Raw genomic sequence first — 23,864 nt, forward strand, 5'->3', positions numbered from 1 at the left:
ACCATTTGTCCAAATTCTGAAAAAAATCCACAGCAACTTGAGAAAATTATATGCAATGTAAGTATTAGAAAAGAACGGATCTGTTTCTGCTCTACTAAAGTGTTTTAGTAAACAGAGTAAGATCCACTATCAAACAATCAGCTGTGTGCTGTGCCCAAATGTTAGGAAGTTTTCCCAGACAAGAATTTCCAACCACTTTAGCAAAAGGCAGAGATGGTCTTTGATCCCAAAACAGCACTCCTCACTCAAAAATCTCAATATTCAGCTTTAGAAAACTGTAAAATTCAAGCCAACACATTCCAAAAGCACTGATTATTTTAGAAGCCTGTATCTGTGTGCACTGCAACTCCTGAAAAGCAAGACTTTCAGAGAGCTGACATTTCTCTACAAAGCAACTAAACACTCCAGCTGGGAGAGAGTGCAATCTGCAGATATTTGGAAAATCTATCGGAAAAAAAAAATGTTCTTGAGAAAGACAGGAAGAAACCCCTGTATGTTACATCCCAAAACAAAGCAGATGGAATTACTTAAAAGGGGAGAGGCCAATTATATCATTAACACTTGCCAAGAGTAACAATGATAAGATCATTTTCAGAACAAAGTGATCAATGCCCCCCAGCACTCTGTGCTAGTTCCATGTACTGGGTATTCCAGCAACAGTGAAATCCTCCAGGGACACACACAAAAACTGCAGCAGAGCTTTCCAGAGACATGACTGTCATTTGAAACAAAACACCACCAAGTAATTCCATAATTTGTAGAACACAGACAACTGACAGGTGAAAAACAGTCTTAAGTCCACTCACCTTTTCATTGCTGTGGAAAGTTTAATTCCAGTGTATCCATTTCTTCACAGATGTTTTGAATTTAAATTGATTTTTCCTTCCAAACCAGAAACTGCACCATGAGAACACCAGATAACAGTTTTCTCAAACCCAAGAAAAGTCAAAGTTTACATGAACAACACATGACTTGAATGCACGAATTCCCCATTTCGTAAAGGTACATGTGTTACAACTTTACAGAGGAAGTTTTTATATTTAAACTTCATTGAAATCTTACAATTTTGAAGCTAATGAGGTTTGTTTGTTTTGTTTTATTAGAAAAAATACTCAGGCAAGGTCTACAATCATCTGTCAATTATAAATGACTTACAAGAAACTCATGAAGCAATAAAATTAAAAAAATACAAATACAAACTATATCTGAAACACTTCTATTTGGCAATTTTATAACAAATTCAAAAAAAAGAAACAAAGATTACGGATTACTTTATAGGTACAGAAAAAGCAGTAGGTGAAGTGCTCAAGCAAAAAAATAAAAAACCAAAACACTGCATTTTTTTCAAAAATAAAGTCACATCACTACAGATTTTATGAATAATACCCTTGTTAAACAACCATTCCAGAACATCTTATATTAGTGGTGCTTTTAATCTGCACTTCATATCGTTTGATAAGATTATTTTTTTGTGTATATAAGTAACATTTTTAACCCACTGGAGCTAAGCAAGACTCGTGTCAGTACCAATGCAGAATGCATTTGTATTACATTAGGATATGCTCACTTCTGCAACCAAAGGGTTACTTTAAGTTTTAATCTATTTAATAAAAATTTAGTGTAAAAACTGCTGGTTAATAGTTTCACTGTAGTAAATTCCTCCCCAACAAGGAGGACTAACTCTGCAGTTTGACTGCATATATCCATACAAATTTTACATATTAGTTCCTTCCAACAGCGAGGAAAAAACTAATTTTGTGTTCACTATTAGAAAGGAGCGCCATGAATTAATTATGGGTACTATTCATCCCTCTAAGATTTCTGGGAAGGATGTTCAATGTATTTTTGTTCTTACAACAGATATTAACAGTAGTATATAGTCCCTTAGGTATGTAAAAGAAGGTTTATTTTACTGTTAAGGAAGGTGCTTTTTTTAAACAATTCTTCTGGCAGCACTAGTGAATTACAATATCCTTCAATATTATTTCTACCGTAATATATACATTTTAACTTTCATGCCTCTAGAAAAACATCTACAGTACATTTCATAATATAAAAATATATTACAAATCTGCTGAAATATTTACAAGCAATGTCCTATTATCTATATGCAACATTTTTGTCTCCATACAAAGACTAACAGGTTAGACGCATCTCTATTTGTCAGTTAAAAAAAATCCACGGCTTCTTGCTTATTAAGCAAGAAAATGATTTTACTTTCCTTTTCAAAGCCAACTTTGGTGCATAAAGGATTGAATTTCTAGATTAATTTTTTTTTTTTAAAAAATACCATTTTCTTTACATCTAGAAAACATTAGGCCAAATAAAGTATACTTTACAAGTGAATGGGGATCCTAAAGGGTCAAAAAAGCAAAATAAATCACCAGTAACACTATTTGCTTACGTAGAGGTTTCTCAAAACCCGTCCATTGATACGGATCACATAAAAGCAGATCTTATTAACATACTACACTACTCCTGAAAAGGGGGTCAGACATACTGCAACACTCTTAACATCTTTAAACCGTACTATATGTATTCAGAGTTGACTGGAAAAGACAAGCATTCCATCAACATTTGTTTAAACATCATAATCCAACATATTTTAGGGATCTGCAAAAGGACACAAGGTTACAAATGACAAATGATTACTATCCACCATACTCAGAGGGCAAGAGGATAATCCCTTGGTAGCTGTTCTATTGTCTGGCACGTGTTATATTCAGTTAACATGGACAAGAAGCCCAGTAGCTTGTTAACAGTTCTCCTGGGAATTGTGAGTAAATGGTGATGGTTACTTTTTCTTTTCATCAATATAGACTACTGTATCCACTAAAGAAAAAAGCAGCTTAAAGAAGCAAGCATGCAAAGCCTTTTAGTTGTTCCACTAAGTTGCCAGAAGAGTGTTTGCTCAGTCTCCCACTGTACCATTCCATGAAAATGTGGATATACAGTAATATATTAATATATATTCCACGGAAGCATCAACTTCATTCACAGAATGTTTACACTAAGCATAAATATTTATCTAAAAAAAAAAAAAAAGGATGGGATTTGACTAATGTGCAACTTTATCTCTAAATCCATTGTCAGTGACTAAGACTGCAGGTGTCCCCACTTGCTTGGTTTTTACCTCTTCAATCTCTTCTGGGGCATTGTTCTGTAAAAGAAGATGGTATAGATTTACATTAAAACCCTGAGATGTGAATTTCAGCCAGCTAGAATATACTATGAAATCATGACTATATAAAATCTACTTTCATTTAATTTGATTAATACTGAAAGCCATTTCTGATGATCCCATAGCAGTGTACAATTTCAGGTATTTATTTCAAACTTTCTATTAAAGTCATCATTTTAGCATGATATGACTGTCATTGAATTCCTTTAACTACCTTTTTCCCTTGCAAAGTTTTGGTCTTCCAATTTTATGTCTTTCATTTCCCTCAGTTGGTCCCAAAATCTCATTTCACTAACACATTGATCCATACTGTTAAAAATTGAGTACAACACTTTGTGTGGGGATCTTAATTTTATGTGGGAGAGGTAGAAAGCTTTAGTCATTTTTCTTCAAGGACTTAATCCCAGAGATTACATTTTTAGTTTAAAAGATTATTTTTTTTCTTCTCAAGGCAAACTAATCTATTAAGTTCTGCAAAGGTAAACAATATAAAATTAACATCTCAATTAGATTATAAGACAGTCACTGTGTTAAGCAGTTTTAAAACAGACAATCCAATTTCCTCATAACATTTTTATGATCTACATCAATAATTCATGTACTAAGGTAAGTATTTTAAATACTTACATTTACAAAAATAGCAGATATAGTATGATTTATTTTCATATTGTAAACCAAGATTTCATTAATTTGATTAGTGAAATACACTGAATATTAAAGGTGAACTGAAAGGCTTATTGCATTACAAGACCTCAGATTAGTGTTCTATTTGCTGCTTTAGACACTCAGTCACTGGATGTTAAGGAAGAAACATCAGAACACTGAACTTCTGTTATGGCAGAAAAAGCTTTTTATTTTTCATGACCCATTTTCATGAACTTTTAACATAAGCCCTTAAATATATATCTTTGGACATTCAAAATTTAAGAATGAAATAAGCATTTCAGATTACCTTTAAAAACTGTACACACACACAGAACTGTGGGTACTGACAATTATGTGAGTGCACTAATAAAGAGGGGGAGGGAAAAATCAGGAAATTATTAGAAACCAGATGGATTAGAAGCCAATCTGAAGGCCCAAAACCACAAATGTGAAAGTAGCTTAAAGGCAAGTAACATGTACTGTCCCCTTCTGTCCCCATATAAAGAATCTTGTATTAAAAAATAACAGTACTTGAATACAAGTACAGATTTCAAGGTAATACTGCATGTATTACAGTTGGATATAAAATATGGAAAGATAAATTTGGACTTTAAAAAAATTGGTATACAAACCAGTATGTGATCTTAACAGAAGGGATCTTTCAGGATTCCACTGTATGTACCTCCTTTACTAGAATTTCTGTACACCAAGCACAAAAAAGTAAAATACACTTGGTAAATACACACATTCCCCGTTTCTCAGTAACTAGAGTTCAGTTCAAGAAGTAATTCTGAAATAACTTAAGACCTCAGAACTTAACTCCTGGACGTTTACAGTATCAAGGCTCCCTGGTCTGGTGTATAGTACATTAGGAATCCTGATTTTCCAACGTCAAAAAGTTAAGTGAGGCTTAAGATTACATTCAAGTAAAGAAAGTTTCAAAATTAAGATGTTACCTGTATATGTTTGGGTCCAGAAGCAAGGCAGTATCTTTTGGGAGTTTTGATAAATGAACTACTTTAGTTTTTAACTGATGTCGTTCACTTTCATTTACCCACACATCAGGCAGACTATGAATAAATAAATAAAATAAAAATATTCAAAAAAGATCAACTGTTTTTCTTACCATAAAATTATGTGGTAAACTAGTACATATGAAGTTTTTTTTTTAAGTAATCTCCACATTTCCCTGCTTAAAAACCATCTTCACTGGAATGAGGAAACACAGTCAATCTTTACATGTTACACTTCAAAGTTTTTTAAGTTCTCAGTGTCAAACAGAATTTAGATTATTCCAGAAGAACACTAAACATACACACAATGATAATTCCACTACCTATTCCATTTTAACAACTTAATGTGAAAATGGGTAGCAGGAAAAACAACTGCATCTTTGAAAATACTTTATTTTACTGGGCATAAAATTCTTTGATACTGTTAAAAAAAGTAAGTAAAGGACAGAATATAAAGCAGACACTAAGCTTTGCCTTACACTAATTTACTTGCTCCAAGTTCAAAGGTTTCAACCTCAAAATCCTCCAACTTTGTTGAAGTTAGTCATTTTACTATCTTCTGAGGAAATCCAGGTAATCACCACAAAATCTTTTGGCTGTGTAACAGCTCTCATTGTGAGATGAAATAAAACTTGGTCTCTACACATTAAAATGAACTGTTGCTTCAGTGCCACTTGCACTGAAACTTGTGAAGAGGGCTGGAGATAACACACACAATTATCTCCATTTTGCACTTTAATTACTTGAGCCCAAACATGCCTAACTCAGAGTGGCTTATTGCATTGCTGCTTCTTTTATCAGATGTACATTGGACTCTTAGGGCCCTGCTGAGGTTTTCAGGTACATGTTATTAAGAGAAGCACTGGGCTTGCAGAGCTCATCACTGTCTTACTGAAAACCTGCTTTCTTGTCAGGGTTGTGCAGAACAAACAAGGCATCCCTTTTGTCTCCACTACTGGGGGGGGGGGGGGGAACCAGACAAAAAGAAAAGAAAAGAAAAAAAGGCAACTCCCAAAAAAGCACAAAAAACCCACAAACAAAAAAATCCCCACCCAAACCCCAACAACCCCCTGTGATTCTTTTTAGCCCACAAAGTCATTTGGGGTTTCCGGGGTTTTGTTTTCTTTGGTGTTTTGGTTTTTTGTGTTTGTTTGTTTGGGTTTATTATTTTTTACGTGTCCTGGAAGCCAAAGATTAATTTTAGGTTGGGGGAAAAGTTTACATTTGTAATTAAGATCTAACTCTTTGGAATAAATTTCAAATTGAGAAACCCAACACTTGAAACCAGTTAAATGTAACAGCCCTTTCTCGGACCAAAGATAAATGCAGTTCTTCAGACTTTTGCAATTTATTTTCCTGAATCTTCATTTTGCAGCCATGAAAGTGAGCTGTAACTCAAATTCAATTTTCTGGTCAAGCTGTTCAAAACATGAAACGAAACCAAGAATTTCTATCCCAGCAGGAAAACTTTTCAGATAAAGGCAGAAGAAAAAAACAGAAAGAAAAAAAGTGGGGAAGGAACAACCCAGGAGGCAATCCATATATCCACTAAGGATTATGGATCATAAAAGGTGGAAAACCATCATAAGACTTTTTCAAATAATGCCAAAATCAGTTTTTGGACAAACAACATTTGGGAGACTTTTTTAGTAGAAACTAGATGCTGAAGATGCAAAATTACACAAATAGCAAATAAAAAAAACTTCTCACATGCAAAGACTATTTGAAATATACATAAAGACAGCAACTCAGTAAGCTAAGAAGTACTGGCACCAAGACTAAATTCCTGCTCTAAAAAAAATAGAAGAAATTAAAAGTTTTTCCCTCCTATATAGGAAACAGGTTAAAGACTAGCTTTTATTTTTCCTGAAAAAATACTTAATGTACATGTAACCTTAAGCACTTTAACAGTTGCTCAGAAGAAGTTAAATCATTACTACCAGATCCATCTGAAATTCAGGCTGATGGAAAGTCATCCCCACGAGTGCACTGCACTCCTCTACAGTGTGAGTGCACGGATTGTATAAAAACAGACTGATGGCATGTGCCCAGACACCTTGGCATTTGCTGTTCTTAACTGTAATAATCAAGATGAAATTCAATCTATTGTACACTCAGTAATCCAACACTACATCATTTAGGGATGAAATATACCCTCTCCCTAACCCAACCAAGATGCAAGAAACAGCAATATGAAACATTATTCCTTTGACCTGACCAACCAAATCTCCATTCTATCAGGGATGGCTTAACATTTCTGAACAACTTGTCTTCTCCAATGCAGAGATTCTTAATGCTGAATTCATCTGCGTGAGCAAAAAATCCATTTGACTGTATAAAAATGTAAAACCTGCTATTTTTATTTATTTTTCACGTTCCCAGTGTTACTACACTTTTTAATGATTTTTATCTTAAAATGCAATTAACTGTCCTTATCTGTAACATTTTAAAAATAATAACTTCAGAATGCTGTTACACACAGTACTGCCAGCTGCCCTAAAGGTAATCAAAAATCTGTTTTTTTACTAGAATATTTTAGTTATTGTCTCCCAAGCTGAACTGAAACTTGCAGTCCACAAGTGCTGCAGGGAGCAGCAAAGATGCAGACACTTCAAAATTCCACCAAGATGTCAACCATTGCTGCAGATAATTTATCAGCAACTCCAGTCCTCTACAAATACAAGTTATAACAGACTCATGCTGCAAATTTCACACCACTGCACGTGACTGATTTGGGACACTACAAAGGTGAGTGATTTAAACCACCAAAGCAAAGGTAAATTTCTGTTATGCCACAGCTTTATCACTATCCCACTCAATCACCTGAAAGCATCACCAAATCAAAAAGGTCTCTTTGTTCTGTAAGTGTTAAAAGAAAGATGAGAACTCAGCAATTTCAAGGTAGATAAATTATTTCTAGAGGATATGTACTACTTCATACATCCCAAGACTACCCAGGAGCAGTACCTTTGTCCTGCTACTCATTTGGAACAAAGCAAAACTTTGAAAAGAAAGAGGGAAAAAAAGCAGTCAAACATGCTGGAAAAGCATTCCAAGCTTCAGTGGGAGAATCCAAAGAAGCAGCAATATGACATGGACACCTTAAGGGGCCAGTTGTGGTTATTATACTGCTGAATTGTGGTACCCAGGTAGAGACTCATGGAGTTCTACTGTGACAATGATAATTGCACATTTTTCAGTACCTGAAAGTATTTTTAGGATCATGAAAAATCAGTGGGTAAAAAAAGTTGCTTCAGTGCTAAGTTTTCTTATGTATATGGCTGCATAGTGCATAGTGACAAAATGCATTAAAAATATAGACTCAAATTTTACCTGAAATCATATTAGAGCCCAAAGACTTGAAAATTTAGTTAAGCAGTTAAAAAAAAAAATCAATTAAACATTGCTTATTAATTTTAAATTTTCTAAATTACTTTTTGAAAAGCATTTTAAAAATATTAACTTGAATTTAAATACTCAACAGCACAAAATAATATAGTGACAGGCAGTTCATTTATCCTGCTGTAAATCCTTCCCCATTTAAATCCTGTAGCATATCACTAGCAATATACTCACATGTCCTCAGGTGTCCAATGAAGCAAGAGTTTTATTTTTCCAGAGTCTTCTTTTCTTTTAGCTATTACCTATAGTAATTACAAAAATCATAATTAAAACCAAATTCCCTATTTTTTGCTCAAAAACTGTTGTTCTTCATGTTCAACTGCACATTCATAAAAGGGAGACTGTTTTACTTGCTCCAAGTTGTATTAATTCTATATAAAGTGTACATATCACTAGGTCACAGACAAGAAGCAAGAACTCCTTTCTCAGGATTTCTCATACCAGTTCACAGTAGCCCAGTACATAAGGTACTCTCCAGAGAATTAAGTTTTTAAGTGTAGGAGCCTGAGGTTAAACTCCCACCTTTAGCCAGCATAAAACAGAAACACAGCTATGGTGCAAACAAATGCAAAATTGCAAAAATGTTTGCGAGAAAGAAATTAAAAAAATTATTTGCTATTTTGACGCTCGTAATTGGAGATTTATGGTCAAGTCTGCAAAAGTTCCAGCAGAAATGGGAGTAAAATCGTATGACTGTAATAAATATGTTCTGAAGACTTGAAATTGTTCTGCAAAGAACTTATGTTCATTTAAATTTTTCACTTCAAACCACAATTCAGCCAGGCAGTGAATGCTCACTGCAGCTTTATTCAAAAACGTTCTCCCTACATTCTCTACACTGCATGCACTGTCCCAGAAACAAAATGGAAATTTAAAGGAAATGTGCATCAGAGTTGTCTCAAATTAGAAATGGAGTTCTGCTGACCTCTTCTGGAAAAAGAAAACAATTTCACCCTATAAATTGCTGTGCATCTCACTCTATTAATTTACTGTGTTACAAAGTCTTAAGATTTCAAAACATGTTTCAATACATCAGTTCACTGGACTGAAATAGGTAAAAAAGCTAAAACCAGAGAACAGTTTAGTATTCAAATATTTTACAGAATTAATTCAAGCCATGTCAAAGGTGGGGGAGGCACAACAGGGTAACATATAAGCTGCATTTTTTAATCAGTGTAATATCTGGTCTTTAGGTTAAATAGAAATGCTTGACTTTTTCTATCTAAAAATTCAAAGAATTAAAGCACAAAAATTTGACTCCAATTATAAAAAACAAGCAGAAAAAAAAATCATAATCAAGTCAAAGGAGAACTCTGGATGGTAAACACATTTCTTGAAAAAGGTTTTATTAATGACCGCATTCTAAAGCTTTGTATATCTACAAAGAAAAGGATGGGTTAAAATAAGTATATATCAATAAAAGGATGTGCTTTTTCATAGGACATGAAGGGTATCTACGGCAGCTGCTTAGAAATTCTTTATATTATATCTGTCCTGTAAATACTGCATTGTGTTGGCATTATTTTTACGATACATAAAAAAACCCCCATCATTCACGTCCCTTTTCAGACAACAAGGCAATTTTATCTTCATATTTTTCACCTTTCAAATTAATGCCCATGATAGTTACATATTTCTTCTTCATCTTAAGGTGGGCCACACAAACTTATTATGCTACTTAGCCAGGCACCACTCAAATTTAACGCCCTAATGCCTTTAAGTGATGCAAAATGTGTTTGCATCCGAGCTATCATCAGTTCACTGTAACAGTGCACATCCCCAGGACTGCTTCGAGCCTGCCTTTTCTTTTTAAAGCCAGTTTTAGGCTGTGTCTCATCAACTGCAGCAGCAAAAGAGGGTTGGGAGCTTGGAGCAGTTCCCCCACTGGTACAACCTCTCCCCAGCTGAGGTCTGAGCCATTTCAGATCCAATCAACCTCCCACCATCTCGAGTGACGCACGCACGGATAAGCTAAAAGGATTTTCAGCACTTCCTTCAAGTTCATCTGAGGCAATTTTAGAGCATGTTCCTCCCTCTAATTCCACCTCCTTATGAATTATTCCAAAAGGCAGAGCTGAGCTTTCACAACTGAGCAGTCTGTCTGGATAACCTTTCAGATTAAAGCCTGCTGTGAATTGGAAGAGAATCTGCCTTTCTCACAGCATTTTAAGATCCACGTTTGCCCAGAACACTAGAATGAGATTTAAATACAGTAACAGCTAAACCACCTGCAAATCTCCACTTGCAGCTGCTGCTCAGCTGCACATAAAGTTCAGGAATAATCATTTGGAAAAACTTTCTAATACAGGCCACAGATATTTATAACAATCATCAGTCCCATAGAACAGTATGAAATAAGTTTCGTGCATATAAAATCATCTTTTATTTATGGAAAGAGACAGAGTTCCAGACTTTGAATCATGTTAAGATCAAACTGGAGCTGAGGACATGTCAGTCAGCATTCCTTCCTTGGACTGCAGTTCATCTTGCATTAGTCTGCCAATTCAAAAACTATCCCTTCTCATTTCATCCTATCTCTTCTTTTCTTCAGCTGAGTCTCCACCTTTTACGTGCCCACATCTCTCAGTTTGGTTAACAAAACCTGAGGTTACACAGTTTTTTGAAATTCTGACCCCTATACTCCAACTCTCTACTTTTTCTATGGAAAAAGGATGTCTTTCCTATCCAAATACAATCGAAATTCACAAAATAGGATATGGAAACAGGACTAAAGGCCAGTTCCCCACCTGGTACTTGCCTCCTTCTAGCAATTCACTGACATCTTGGTGTAAGTTTATTAAAAGAAAAAAAATGGGTACAAGAAGACATTTATTCAAGATTGTATCCTTTAAACTGGGGAAAAACAAGGAAATAAAACACGAATTTCAGATCAGCATCCTTAAATATTCAATTACAGTAAAAATATTCCTTGTGATAAATTAGCACTGTCACTCACAACTAAGGAAATGCCATCTGAACTGCTTTCTTATTTAGAAGGCAGAACCACATTTTCCTGCAACACATACTTGCTGTTAGATATTTCCCCGAGAGTATCAGACAGCAAGCCTTTCAGTTTGTGAGCTATAACAACCACCAACACTGCTTTTTAAAAGTTAATTTACTAACAGCAATGGACAAATTAACAATATAAAATACTCACTATTACTTGTTTCTGATTAAATGCCTACAGCAATAAGAGGAAACCAGAAATCTTTCTGAAGGGTTAGATTTTTCAGACACATAGGTAAACAAATAGAATGCATAATATGTATACTTACAGTACTATGAAATACAACACTGTGGCCTTTTCCTAAACTTTCTATATGTGCTGAGAGATTAAAGCAGATGGCTCGATGTCTTATAGCATCCAGTGTTTGTGCATCGAAGAAGTCATGAGGTCTTGCTGGAAAAAAAGGAAAAGAGATCCTCAGTGTTCAACACATTCAAAGCACACAAACCAGAATCGAGCCTGTGAACAAGTCTGAAGTGTCATTAGCAAATCATTTATCATTATGGCAGCGGCACTACCTTGTCAGAGAGTTGCAAACATCAGTTGAGAGGAAGAAATTACTCCAAGAGAAGCACAATTCAGGTTTGGTCAAAACACACTCCCTGTGGACCAAACAGCTGTTTTGAAAAATGTAACTGTACTCGGCTTGTTTCATTTTGGTTTCAATAATGCTGAATAATCAGGTGAGAAACTCCCCACTACTACACATTTCCTTCCATGTACAAGGTGTCATTCCGTGTTCTTTGATAATCAGTAAACATTTTCTAGCCAAGAAGAACCAACTGCATCCCACACCACACTTCAATTTATAATGAGTAAAGCACAATTAACATCCATACAATATTTTTACAACTAGTCTATAACCAGCAGAAACTAATAAGGACCTTTTCCTTTTAGAAAAGGACTTCTATAGTTAAGTTTTTCTCAAACACTAAAAAGAATTTTGATCTAGAGTGTAAAGAAAGTCTATCAACTCTACACTAAAAGTATTTTAACTAAAAAATAATTGCTACTGGGCACATATTTGCAAAGTGTTAAGAATAATTTGCAAAAAAAAATTAAAATATACCATACAATACAGTAGTAAAATTACAGTAGTAGCATTCCCATTTTTAAGCCTTGAGACTAGTAGTTGCTAAATAACACACTGAAATTAAAACTACAAAGAGGAGTTGATATTACATTATCAAAAATGTATTACCCTGAAATCTGCACAGTGATTCAAAGTTCTGCTGCCTTAATTTAAAACAACTTCTATATTCATCTCTCCATTATTTCAAAATGAACTACAAATTCCACTTAAAGCTAGCATTTGCTACTTAAAGGTAGCATTTGCATTAGTCCCACTCGTGGGACTAATTGTTGTTAAGCATTCATCTGTACATTATGTTCTGTCCCTACTCCATCTCAGTTGGATACTGCCAATTAGGCAATCATCTCACTGAAATGTTTTCTCGCTCTAAGTGGTAATGTGGAACTGCAGCTCATGCTGCAGGTGGTCAGTGATGCAAGCATATAAATATTTTATAAATAAATATGAGGGAGGAAGGAAGGGAAGATGGAAAGAAGCTAAAAAAATAAAAAACAACCAAATTTTTTCTTTTCGCTTCATACAACAAATTTCTTCAGGATTTACCACATTCAACAGATGCAGAAGAAAGGGCACAATTTTTCCAAGGCACTTGAATAGTTTTATTTACCCCTTATATTGCTCCTTACTGAACGTTAGTGCTGTATCTTATATATATATATATATATATATATATATATATATCTTTAATCTGAAAATAATTTTGAGGGAACAGATTTAAGTATCTCCCTTCCTGCCAATCCTGCTTGACTGACTTAAGTCAAATAAATTAACATCATCATACCAGGAACCTCCTAAATGAAAATGCAAGCATTATGTAACTAAGGTAGTTTTACTGTAAATTCTATGAACAGTAACCTTCCTTATCTCTCTTACATTCCTCCAGAGAACTGTATTACTCTTTTTATTAACCACAGTGTCACTTTTGCTAATGGAAAAGCAAGTGACAGTCCTGTATTCTTCAAGGTAGCTTCAGAATAGCAACACTGTGACCTATTTTAGAGATACACACTTTCAATATATTTGGTTCTATACCTCCAAATATCACCAGACTACACAGATCAGGGAACAGGTACAAGGCTATCCAGATGAGAAAGCAATCTACTGACTGTAATCCTGAATTATTCTAAAAAAAAAAAATCAAAATTTCTAAGACAAATCACATCTCTACAGCACCACTAATGTAACCAGCTACAAGGGCATCTCCAGTAAAACATGCTTTTATCACAGAAGTGCTAATTTCCAAACTTATAAGAACATGTATTGTTTACAGACAGGACAAAAGAAATGCAAAAGAGTTTAAGAATGGCAAGATGCTAAAAAAAAAAAAAAAAAAAAGTAAATCAAGTAACAGCAAGAATTCTCTTTATGGAACATATTTTCATCACATATAGCCACAGTAAAGTCTCCTTTTTTATTTATACATTGTCTCACAGAAGAGTGTTAACCTTCATATATAAACCAGAGGAAGCAAATGTATAAATCTGCTGTATTTAAACTATTAAGAATGTATACATGAGGATGCTTCAATAGCAGCATATACTGGCAACTGATGGCCAATAAATATTTAGTAAGCTCCTTACACCTTGTAAAAATCCAGGGTCTAATCAAATCACGAGGAGGTAGAAAGAACACGCTGACAGCATTTCTTCAGGACACAAATTGTTCTGTGGTGCAAAACTGCAATTTTCTCTCAATGATTATCTCCAAGTGATTGTAAAAGACTGTGCACTATCAAATGGTATCTTGTTTTACACTCCTGGCATTAACTTCTTGTAACCCAACCTGCAGAGAACCTGCACTTACATTAAACACCTCTCCTTTTAGGCACTTAAAATTATCTAAATATAAATCCATGTTCTTAGCTTTATATACTCTAGACTGAAAATACTCAATGCTGTTATTGTGTTACTTTGACTTCTTAGATAAGGGTGTCTGCTTTCCCTCATTCTTCTTGTAGAGACAGAACACGCAAACCTGCACACTTCATTCTTGAACTAAAACTAAGAAACAAAAGGATGAGCAAAACTTCATCAGCCCTTTGTCTCATTCACCTCATCAACAATAATCCACACGAAGTTTTAAAGAAAAGCTGCCAATACTTTGCATTTTCAGAAAATGCCATCAACTTTGGATACATTTCTGGGTCACATACCCTCTGGAGAAATACATTACAGCAGTCAGTTCCCAACTGAGTTAGAGATGATTTCTGCCTTAAGGCAAAAGTCTACAGCCAGCATTGCATTTGTCTCCAGAGGCAGGAAGACAAGAAATTGCTCAAGCAGCTGTCATTTTTCTTCCTGTGCAACACTTGATCGAGAAAGCAGATCATTCAAATACTACAGTCCAGTCTTTAACAATCCCTACTAATATTTACTACTTCCATTTTTTGCCATAGATTCATTCAAGAATTCTGCAGTAAGTTCTTATTACAACTACAGCATCTTAGCAGGTAATTTGAAGCTTTAATTACAAAGCTCCGATTTGAAACCTGTAAGTCGATAATGTTCATCAAGTACTAATAAAATGCCAACCTGAAAAACTACTTCTGCATATACTGGGGGGGAAAACAGAATTAAGATGCTTTAAATCAGCCACCTAACAAAATCAATACGGAGAAACAAGCCTAGATGCAACTCAAGAACCTCTGAAAGTGAAAATTTTGAAGTGACCAGTCTTAGACATATATTTGATTTGAGTAACACAGTCAACAAGTCACAATATTCCTTTAGGAACCTGCAACTGTCCCAAGTAGATGCCTCTCCCATTACATGTAAGATGTAAAAAGTGAGCCCATAATCCTTCACTGACCAGCCTTCCCTTCTTGAACCTTCTCATTTACACAGATTGTTAGAGTGAAAGGGAAAGCCTTTTAAAAACAGATTCTGAAAAGAACAGAAACAGTTTGCTAATTTCTTTGGATGTTAAATCAAAATTAGAGGAATTCTTGAAGTCTGTGCTTCTGAGATGTGTTTCACAATCCAATTTGCTCATATATATTTTAAGAATATCCAAGCATTCCCCCTTCAAAAAAAAAAAAGAAATTCAAAAGAGAAGTTAACAGTGACTCAGGAAATAAACTTTTCAGAACTCTAGGTGACACTAACTTTCCAGGACAGGTTTCTCTGCATTCAAGGCAGAAACATGACCACTGCTTCATAAGTTTCAGTTCCTTAAGACACAGGTGAGGTATTAAGATAAGAATAAATCCCAATCATGTGATAAAGAGTATCACTTAAGACCACTAGTATGTGCATCCATTGTTGCAGTACCACTTGAATAACTGGTAACTGTGTTTCCTCACAGGAAGAGAAAGATGAATACAATTAAGTGTTCTGCCACAGAAAAGTTCTGGCAAAGTAACACTGGACAGTATGAGATTTAACAGGTGCATAAAAAAGGTATCTTGTGCTACTCTCCAATACTGTAAGATGGACTTTGCACCACCAGTAAAAAGTTTTTTCTTCAGCTGTTGACATACCAGCAGAAAAAAAATCTAAATGTTTTTTACATCTCTAAGATGCAGGTGTCATAGTAACAGTTCAAAATCAGTTTGGTACTGAAGAGTTGCATCCAAAGCGATTATAAAACAAAGTGAAATATTTTAACAATTGCCTAGTCTTTCCTAACCATTCCTATACATTAGAACCTCTATATAAATGTGACATTGTTATTAGTCTAATACTAGGACAACTCAGGAATCAAACATCTAGATCTAAATGGACTAGAAAAGGTACTGGCTAAGTGATTACTACTTGCTATAGGTAACAGTTCTCACTTTAAATAACAAATTACACCTCTCAGCACATTGGTTCATATAAAATTAATGAATATCAACTGTGTGGAGACAGATTAAAAAAACATAGCAAGTCAATTCTGCCCAAAATTAGATCTTGGTTATGCTCATAAAACTGTCATTAACATAATGAAATGTTGTGCTCAAAGAAGAGCTTATATAACATGCATTTATCTCTAATTTATATGAATCTGCAATCTCTGTCTGCAATACTGAACTTCAGATCTCATCAACACTAAACAGAACATTTTCCAACAGTAATAGTCAGTAAACAGAGAGTGACTGAAATGAGAAGTCTTTTTCAACTGTGAACTCCAACTGTTTCTCACAGGAAACTGATCTTTTCTCCTGAACGTGAAGATATTTACCCTGAAAAGGAACACAAACAGAATCTGGAACTGTTTTCTTCTCACCACAAGGAATGCCAATCCTACCAGATCCACATATGCAGAGAAAACACCACACTGGAGAGGAACTTCCAATCCCAGACGACACTTTCAAGAACTTCTGCAAAATACTCACGTAGTGATCGTCGTCTCTTGTTCTTTAATTTCCTTCTTTTATTCATTCCAGCTTTAGATGGAGATTCCTCTTTGGCCTTTGGCTGGCTGGCAACTTTTGAAGAGTTCTGCTGGCTGAAGTGTGTGGGCACATGACGGGCAAGTCCTCCCTGAGATGCAAAGCTGGCATTGCACCCACCAACTACACACTAGGGAGAAAAAAGCAAAAAACTGCATCAGGTGCTTGTGCACAGGAGTTTGACAGATCTCTATTTGACTTTTCTGGCTCAACTTCCAACATATTAAAGGGAAAATAAATTCTTACTGACCATGCAATTCTTAAAAACAGAAACAAACATATTCTGAAGCAAATTTGTTTGAAGTTTTTAACTCCCAGTAATTATTCCATGGCATATTTTTCCATGCTATATCATATTCTGAAATATTGTATAGCATAAAACCAATCTCAAACAATGCACTGGCAAACTCTTTGTACAGAAAATAAATGCTTCTGAAGACCTTTGCTTTTCATAAGCCAGCATTCCCTTATCTTTCAAAATACTGCATTTGAACATCCTCCTTTCTTGTGACAAGGCAGAAGTAAAAAAAAAACCATCCCTACCCATATTAAATTGGAAACAGCTCAATGCTCTTTGTAAATGCTACACAAAGTCAATGAACAGCTGGCTTACACTTCTGTCTAAAACTTAAACTTCAGAGATTTAAAGTAGTACTAACAATTATTTATAAATTTATTTGGGGATTCTACTATTACTTCAGAAGCATTTAAGAAAGTTCTTATTTAAAGAGAATGTCCTGTCTTTCTCAAACAGAAAAATAAGGAAAGATCCACCAATAATTAAACAAAAACACAGAAACTAGAAGATAGCTGCAACTAAGCTAGTACTGGCTACAGTTATTCAGTTATTAATGGTATTTTTGTAAGGATTTAATTTGTATTTACAATTATTTCATTTGCAAAATAAGTATTCAAATTATACCGTTGGAGAGGGAGGGACAAGCCTTTTTTTCTTGTGCTCTGAGCTTACAAGGGTAATAGCAAAGTGATTTTAAGATACACATTCCATCACTGGCTGCCATTAATTGTGTATCCATACGACTGATCTTCCTTCTGATCCAAACAACAGCAGTGAGGCAAATGACTTGATCAGCCACTAGCAAAAAACCTATCACCACTCTAAACCATTGCAAAGTTCTGCTCCTTCCACATCTGTTCTGCTCCTCCCCTCCCTTCCCTTCTTTCGCAGCTCTTTCACCTGTGTGTCCCTTCTCTAGCACTTCCCTGCACAGCAAACTGATGAGGCAGCTCCAACAGGAATTTGGGAATAAGTTATGCTGCAAATATGAACATACATAGTGCTAAGTCATCTCTGAAGACTAAGGACAAATCTGCAAGATTACAGTAACCTGCCCCAGTCCTGCACATTTGACTGAGAGACAAGAAAATGGCTGTAAAACTCCACATGTCCCATTTTTTGTCCCTAAAACCCACTGTGTTGGTTTCCAACAAAATTCTGGCTGCAGAATTGAAAAGTCTTTTCTGCCTCAACCTAGAAAATGGTTCTCCATGATAATCATAAAACACAGTACCCATGAAATGAAAGAACTGTGCTGTCCCCAGAAACTTAATACTTGCCACAGGACTAAAAATATGAACATAGATTGCAAGACAGTAAAGGACTTTTTTATTTTAAAGGGAAAAATACTTAGAGGGAAAGTTTTCTATACCTTTTTACCTTGCTCTATAATTTCCCATGATCAAACAACACTAATATTGTCTACTTATATTGTAGTGACTTACAATGTAAGAAATCCCAGCACATCTGTGAAGTTCAGAACACTCTGGATGCTGATCTCATTTACACTACAGTAACCTCAACACAATTTTCATCACTTCAAAATTAATGCTGAAGATTTAAATTTATACTTTTAGAATCATAGGATGGTTTGGGTTGGAAGGCACCCAACCCCTCTACTGTGGGTAAGGACATCATCTACTAGATTTGGTTGCTAAACTCCATCCAACCTGACCTTGAACCTGAATCACTCATTTGTATTAAAGGTGACTGAACTCACAATCAACAGATACCTGTAAAATGCATGTGTGCATTAGTTCAAGAAGTCTTTCATTCTCCAGTTTTTATGTCCCTGAAATAGCTGTTCTGCCCATGAAACTAAACTCAGTCACTAAACTCAGCTTCATGAAACTAAACTCAGTCACTAAATCTAAATTTAGGATTAACTTTCACTGATGTGCTCCTGCCTTCAGATTCCAGCTCTTTCTGATCATACAAAAATTTTCAGAAAAAAAGAAAACTTGGGTCAAAAAACCCCCATACCCTGAAGTTCAGTCACACTGAGATATTAAAATATCAGCTTTACCAATGCCTGCTAGAGGTCAAAAATAACCTAAAGTCCTGGTAGAGTGCATGCATTACTATACTCCATGTTTATTGAAGTACAGTATCAAAAGGTAGTACCTTCTGGAAAAAAGCACAAACTTTGTGTCAGGCCCATTTCTAAAACTTTTTAAAACACAACTGAACTTCTTGTCAGATGGGAAACATTGTTTTATGACAAACTGCAGTTTGAGTCATGATGTCATAACTTGCCTTTTTTCTAGTCATGTACAAAGAAAATAATCACAGATACTCTACATGGGTTATCTACAGAAGCTACCATTTACTTTTCTTGCTCTACCCAAATTTTACTTCCAAAATACCCAAACCAGCATCCTTAAATCCTCAATATCTGCAACTTGCAACTGGAAAGTATCTTTTTCCAGACAGCCTATTAATAGTCTACCACTACAAGACAAATATTTGCAGAAATGATTACATACACATACTGCATACTTTGAGACTACCTGACCATGTCATCAAATAATCAACAGCTGACAGATCAAAGATGACACAGAATGCCTTTGCAGTAGACAGGAAATAGTAGAAGAGGAGGAAAAAAAAAATCTTACCTGCTTTTTTCTTTTTTTTCTCTAAAATAATATATCCAGCAATCCGTTACTAATGGGTAAAGTCTCTTCTCTCCAAAGATAAAGGAGCAGTTCAGGCTGTCACTTCAGGATCTCTGGACGGTAAGTCACACCAAATCAGCTTCCCACCAGATAATTATACAGCTCTAGAGGGCTTCTAATAAATCAAACTCAACTATTATGCACAACTTTAAACCAAATCTTTTCATTTTTCCCCCAAAACCTAAATTTCAAAATTTCACAGTCGATTTGAAATACGACAGATTGGGTCCGGATTGGTGGATATGTTACTTCAAGAGAAAATAAGTAAACACATAAGAAGTTTAATTTCTCCAGTGTACCCATACCCACCATTATTAATGGGCAGTAATGACCAGTGACTTTAACAAACAGGATGTAAAAATGTCTAGCAATACAGAATTTTGTTCTAAATTCAAAATAACCAAATCTCCTACTTGGACCATTCAATGTGTAATTTTTCTAGTAAATCTAACAGCAATAGTTCAGACATCTGGATAAACTTTCTTATTGTCTCAACATCTGAGTGTTCAGGCAAAATGCCTTTACATTTTATATCTGCATCTGCAATGCTCTAATGGATGGAAGATATTCTGCCAAGAGAGTAACAGACATGAATTTCCAATGAGGACTGAAGATGCTTGGCTGCGTTTTCTACATTTCAACAACTGTTGCTCTATTAAGTCATATCAAACACAGTCACCCCTTAATGAATTCCAGAAGTTACAGGTGGCAGAATGAGCACCAAACTTCATTTTTATTATTACTTTCTTCCCCCCTTTTAAGCAAAGGATGAAAGCCTCCAATGAACCTGTGCTCTGCCATTCAATGTCACTGAAAACAATTACCCCACGTGAGCAAACCTTGCATGACTGCTCTTAAACATGAAGAGCATATCCACTGGAATCCATATGTGAAAGCAGCTGGCAGCTTACCCACATGCAGCCTTACAGAATCACAAACACATTTAGGTTGGGAAAGACCCTTAAGGTCATCGAGTCCAACCATAATGCTAACCAATATGGAATTATTTTGCATAAAATCTCCACTGTTTTGTGCTCATCTCCCATTTGTCCTTTCACTGTGCCTAACACCTTGTATTTGGTCACCTAGGCTATGTTTTAAGGGTTTATTTGATGTGTCTTACAGTAACTTTCAATGCTGAGTAATACTTCCATAAAGTATTTTTCCCCCTGAGTCCCAAAAACCATGCTGGAAAATGCAGGTTGTCACAACTCCTTAACTATTCAAATACTTATTATTTGTAACAGTCAAATGTAGGACAAGTAAGAGAAAATTTCTTCATTCACTGTTTCTCTATTTGTCAGTCACTGGCATCAGTTTTCCAACTCAGACTATTCCTGTAAATCCACCTGTCTACATGGTCTGAAAGCCTGAAAGTCAAAATGCTGAACCCTCAACAGGACCACATGCTGATGATACTCCACAACATTCCACCAGCTTCTAAAAAGCTGCAAAAAAATTATGTAATAAGAGGTCTAAAAATGAACAATGTTGAGTTTTTTCTCTCTCAACTCTGCTTGTAAAACCATAAACAAAAATGAACATACTGGAGGTCTCTGGAGGGAATACTCACATTAAATTAATGTCTACAATGACAAAAAAAATTAAAAAAAAAAAAAAGAAAAAAAAAAGAAAGAAGCTGGCTAAAATCACACTGTAATAAGCAAAGAGAAAATTTCTTGCAGTACAAGACCAATGAAGTTCAGGTATTTAGAGGAGCAGCATAACTTCAAAAATACTTAACAGTGGCCCAAAGAAGGCTGGTAAATTCTCAATCAGAAACACATTCTGTGAGACCAGTTTGCTTGTTTGTTGCTCTTGTCAAGAGAAACAAATCTAGGAAGTGGTTCTTAAGAAAATTAGGATTAAAAAGCACATGCTTTGCAGAAATCACATTTGACTACATCCTGAGAGCTAACTGCAATGTTAAGTCTCATTTAATGGACACTTTTTCTTTGGTGGAAGGACTGATGTGTGCCCTAGGAAAAGAACTTTATCAGTAAGAGAACTTAGTGATGATGGTCTTAAAAAAATAGGCAAAAAGCCCATCCACTTGTTCTACATGAAACCCAAGACCATCAGCATTAAAAACTTAGAAAAAAAATCGGAGGGAACAAACAGAAAAGTAATATGGCAACTAAAGGGGACATGAGGTCCTCAATTCTGCCTAAAGATCCAGGGTACCTTTATTTTCTTTTTCCTTTAGTTCAGCAGGTGACTCAGAGATGAGCTGGACATACACTACTAGGATATTGCCCCACATAAAAATGGAGCTAGAATAACAAAGGTCTCAAATTTTACCTTTTCTGTGACACAGGTACTGCAAAACTGATGCTGAGGGGGATACACTAAACCACAGAAACAGAAAAAACCAGGATAAATTTATGAAAATATGAAACCTTTTGCCTTTGCAATTTAGAAGTGGGTTTATTTCTGTGACAAATGAACTCCACAGTCACCAGGTTTATAGGAATGCTTGGCAAGGGCATGTAAAGCCACAAGGGCATTTTAAGATGAAAGTGCTGCAGCTTGTTTACAGCTGAATGGAGTCAAAGGACAACACCACGTGGATCACAAAATTAGATAATTAAACTCAAAGTGTGCAACTACACAAAATGAGTCCACTTGCAAGCAAAGGAGTGACAGGACAGGGATATATCCTTCAACAGATTAGTTCTACTGCCAAGGAGAGTGGTATGTCTCAGACAGTCCCCAATTGCTTTTCATCTTAAGAAAAGACTTTTGTCTCTTATTTTCATTAGAAATATAAGAATATATCAACCTGTCATATATTTATTATTCTCTTCTGGTAATTACATGATTATAGCGTACTTTTACCTTTACAAAATTAAATTTTCCATGCTTTTAGTTGTAACTTTCCTAGCTAATATTCTTTGCTTTTCTTTAAAACATCCTGAACATCAGGTCTTCAGACGACAGCATCAAACTGTACTATCACCATCACTGCCTTTTACAGCTTTCCTCAAAAATCCCAACATTCATTTATTTATTTTTTTAAACCAAACACTGAACAACTAGGTATTTTCTCCAAGTTTTCTAAAATGACAAATTACTTTCTTTTTATGCCAGGACTCAAGTATATTCTAATGAGGCAACTGAAGTTTCATTTGCAATTTAGGTTTTGGGAGATATTTTGTCTGCAATAATCATCAAGAACAAGAGGTCCTTAAACCAACTATTACTTGAAAAAATTTGGCTTCCCCTAAAAAGGTGAGTAATAAAGATTTGTGAGAACAGCTAAATGCAAACGGAAACATTTGCTCCATTTTTGATTGACTGCCACAAAACAATTAATAAAGGTTGTTCTTGGACTGATCAAGATTAATATCCGACACTTTGAGTGTTTTTTTGTATCAGAGAATAGATTTCAAAAGATAGTAAAAGAAAGAAGCAAGTGAGGAAAGGGGGCTTGTTAATTAATAGGTTGCCATCACAGACACTTACGTACTTGGCTACCTCATGTGAGCCCTGAAGCCTGTACTCAGCATAAGTGACAGGGGAACAAAAGATGTTACAAAATTCTACTGAGACCACAATTATCCTCCATTCAAAGCTCCCAGGAACAGATTGAGAAATACAGGGATAAAAAGAGGGACTCAAGACAACAGTAGGAAAAAAACTGCTGAAGTGACACACACTGAGCCAGGATGATTAACTGCTGCAATCCTGTTCTGGTCTCTCCCTTACTATGACCAGAAAGCACAGAAAATCAGCTGGTGAAACAACAGATATTATTAGAAGTAATTACTGTAAATTTTAGGGCTCTAGCTGCAACCAGCCTACCCAAAAACTAGGATACCAACTTTGCCAGGTAACCTTGACAGCAAAAGTATTCCTGGTGTTTCTGAGCTACGCCCACTTCTTCAACCCATCTTTAAAACTGAGTTTCTTTGATCTAGACCAAATAACAATACAAATTAACCTATCAAAAGACTTTCACTCAAGACCAAAACTTGCCATTACACTTTAAGGTATCTAAAATATTTAATCCCAAAAATGAGAAAACCTGAGGTTTCCCCTGGTAACTGGCGGTTGCTTTTTCTTTTTTTTTATTCCAAGATTAGCACTTAAGATTAGTCCCTGTAACAGCCATATCTGCAAACTTTCAGGGGTCTAAGAGCCTTGTGCTATGCTTCCAAGAGCATGCTAATCTC

General features: G+C 35.4%; 1 protein-coding gene across 3 annotated transcripts in view; it reads right to left on the minus strand.

Moving 5' to 3' along the window:
- Positions 1 to 1,076: 1,076 nt before the first annotated feature.
- The window catches only part of AEBP2 (AE binding protein 2), a 46,061-nt gene continuing 23,273 nt past the window's right edge, over positions 1,077 to 23,864 (minus strand). The window contains exons 4-9 of one of the 3 annotated variants that reach the window (XM_051784471.1): positions 16,660 to 16,846; positions 11,520 to 11,644; positions 8,416 to 8,483; positions 4,783 to 4,896; positions 4,459 to 4,525; positions 1,077 to 3,160 (exon numbers count right to left, since the gene is read on the minus strand). In XM_051784471.1, coding sequence (XP_051640431.1) covers positions 4,471 to 4,525; positions 4,783 to 4,896; positions 8,416 to 8,483; positions 11,520 to 11,644; positions 16,660 to 16,846 — 549 coding nt within the window. In that variant the 3' untranslated portion in view covers positions 1,077 to 3,160; positions 4,459 to 4,470. The remainder of the gene's footprint in view (positions 3,161 to 4,458; positions 4,526 to 4,782; positions 4,897 to 8,415; positions 8,484 to 11,519; positions 11,645 to 16,659; positions 16,847 to 23,864) is intronic. The other 2 variants (XM_051784473.1, XM_051784472.1) reach the window with 2 other exon arrangements.

This window comes from Manacus candei, unplaced genomic scaffold, assembly GCF_025592945.1.
Source record: "Manacus candei isolate 608988 ecotype Guabito, Panama unplaced genomic scaffold, ASM2559294v1 h1tg000018l, whole genome shotgun sequence".
Taxonomy (NCBI): Eukaryota; Metazoa; Chordata; class Aves; order Passeriformes; family Pipridae; genus Manacus; species Manacus candei.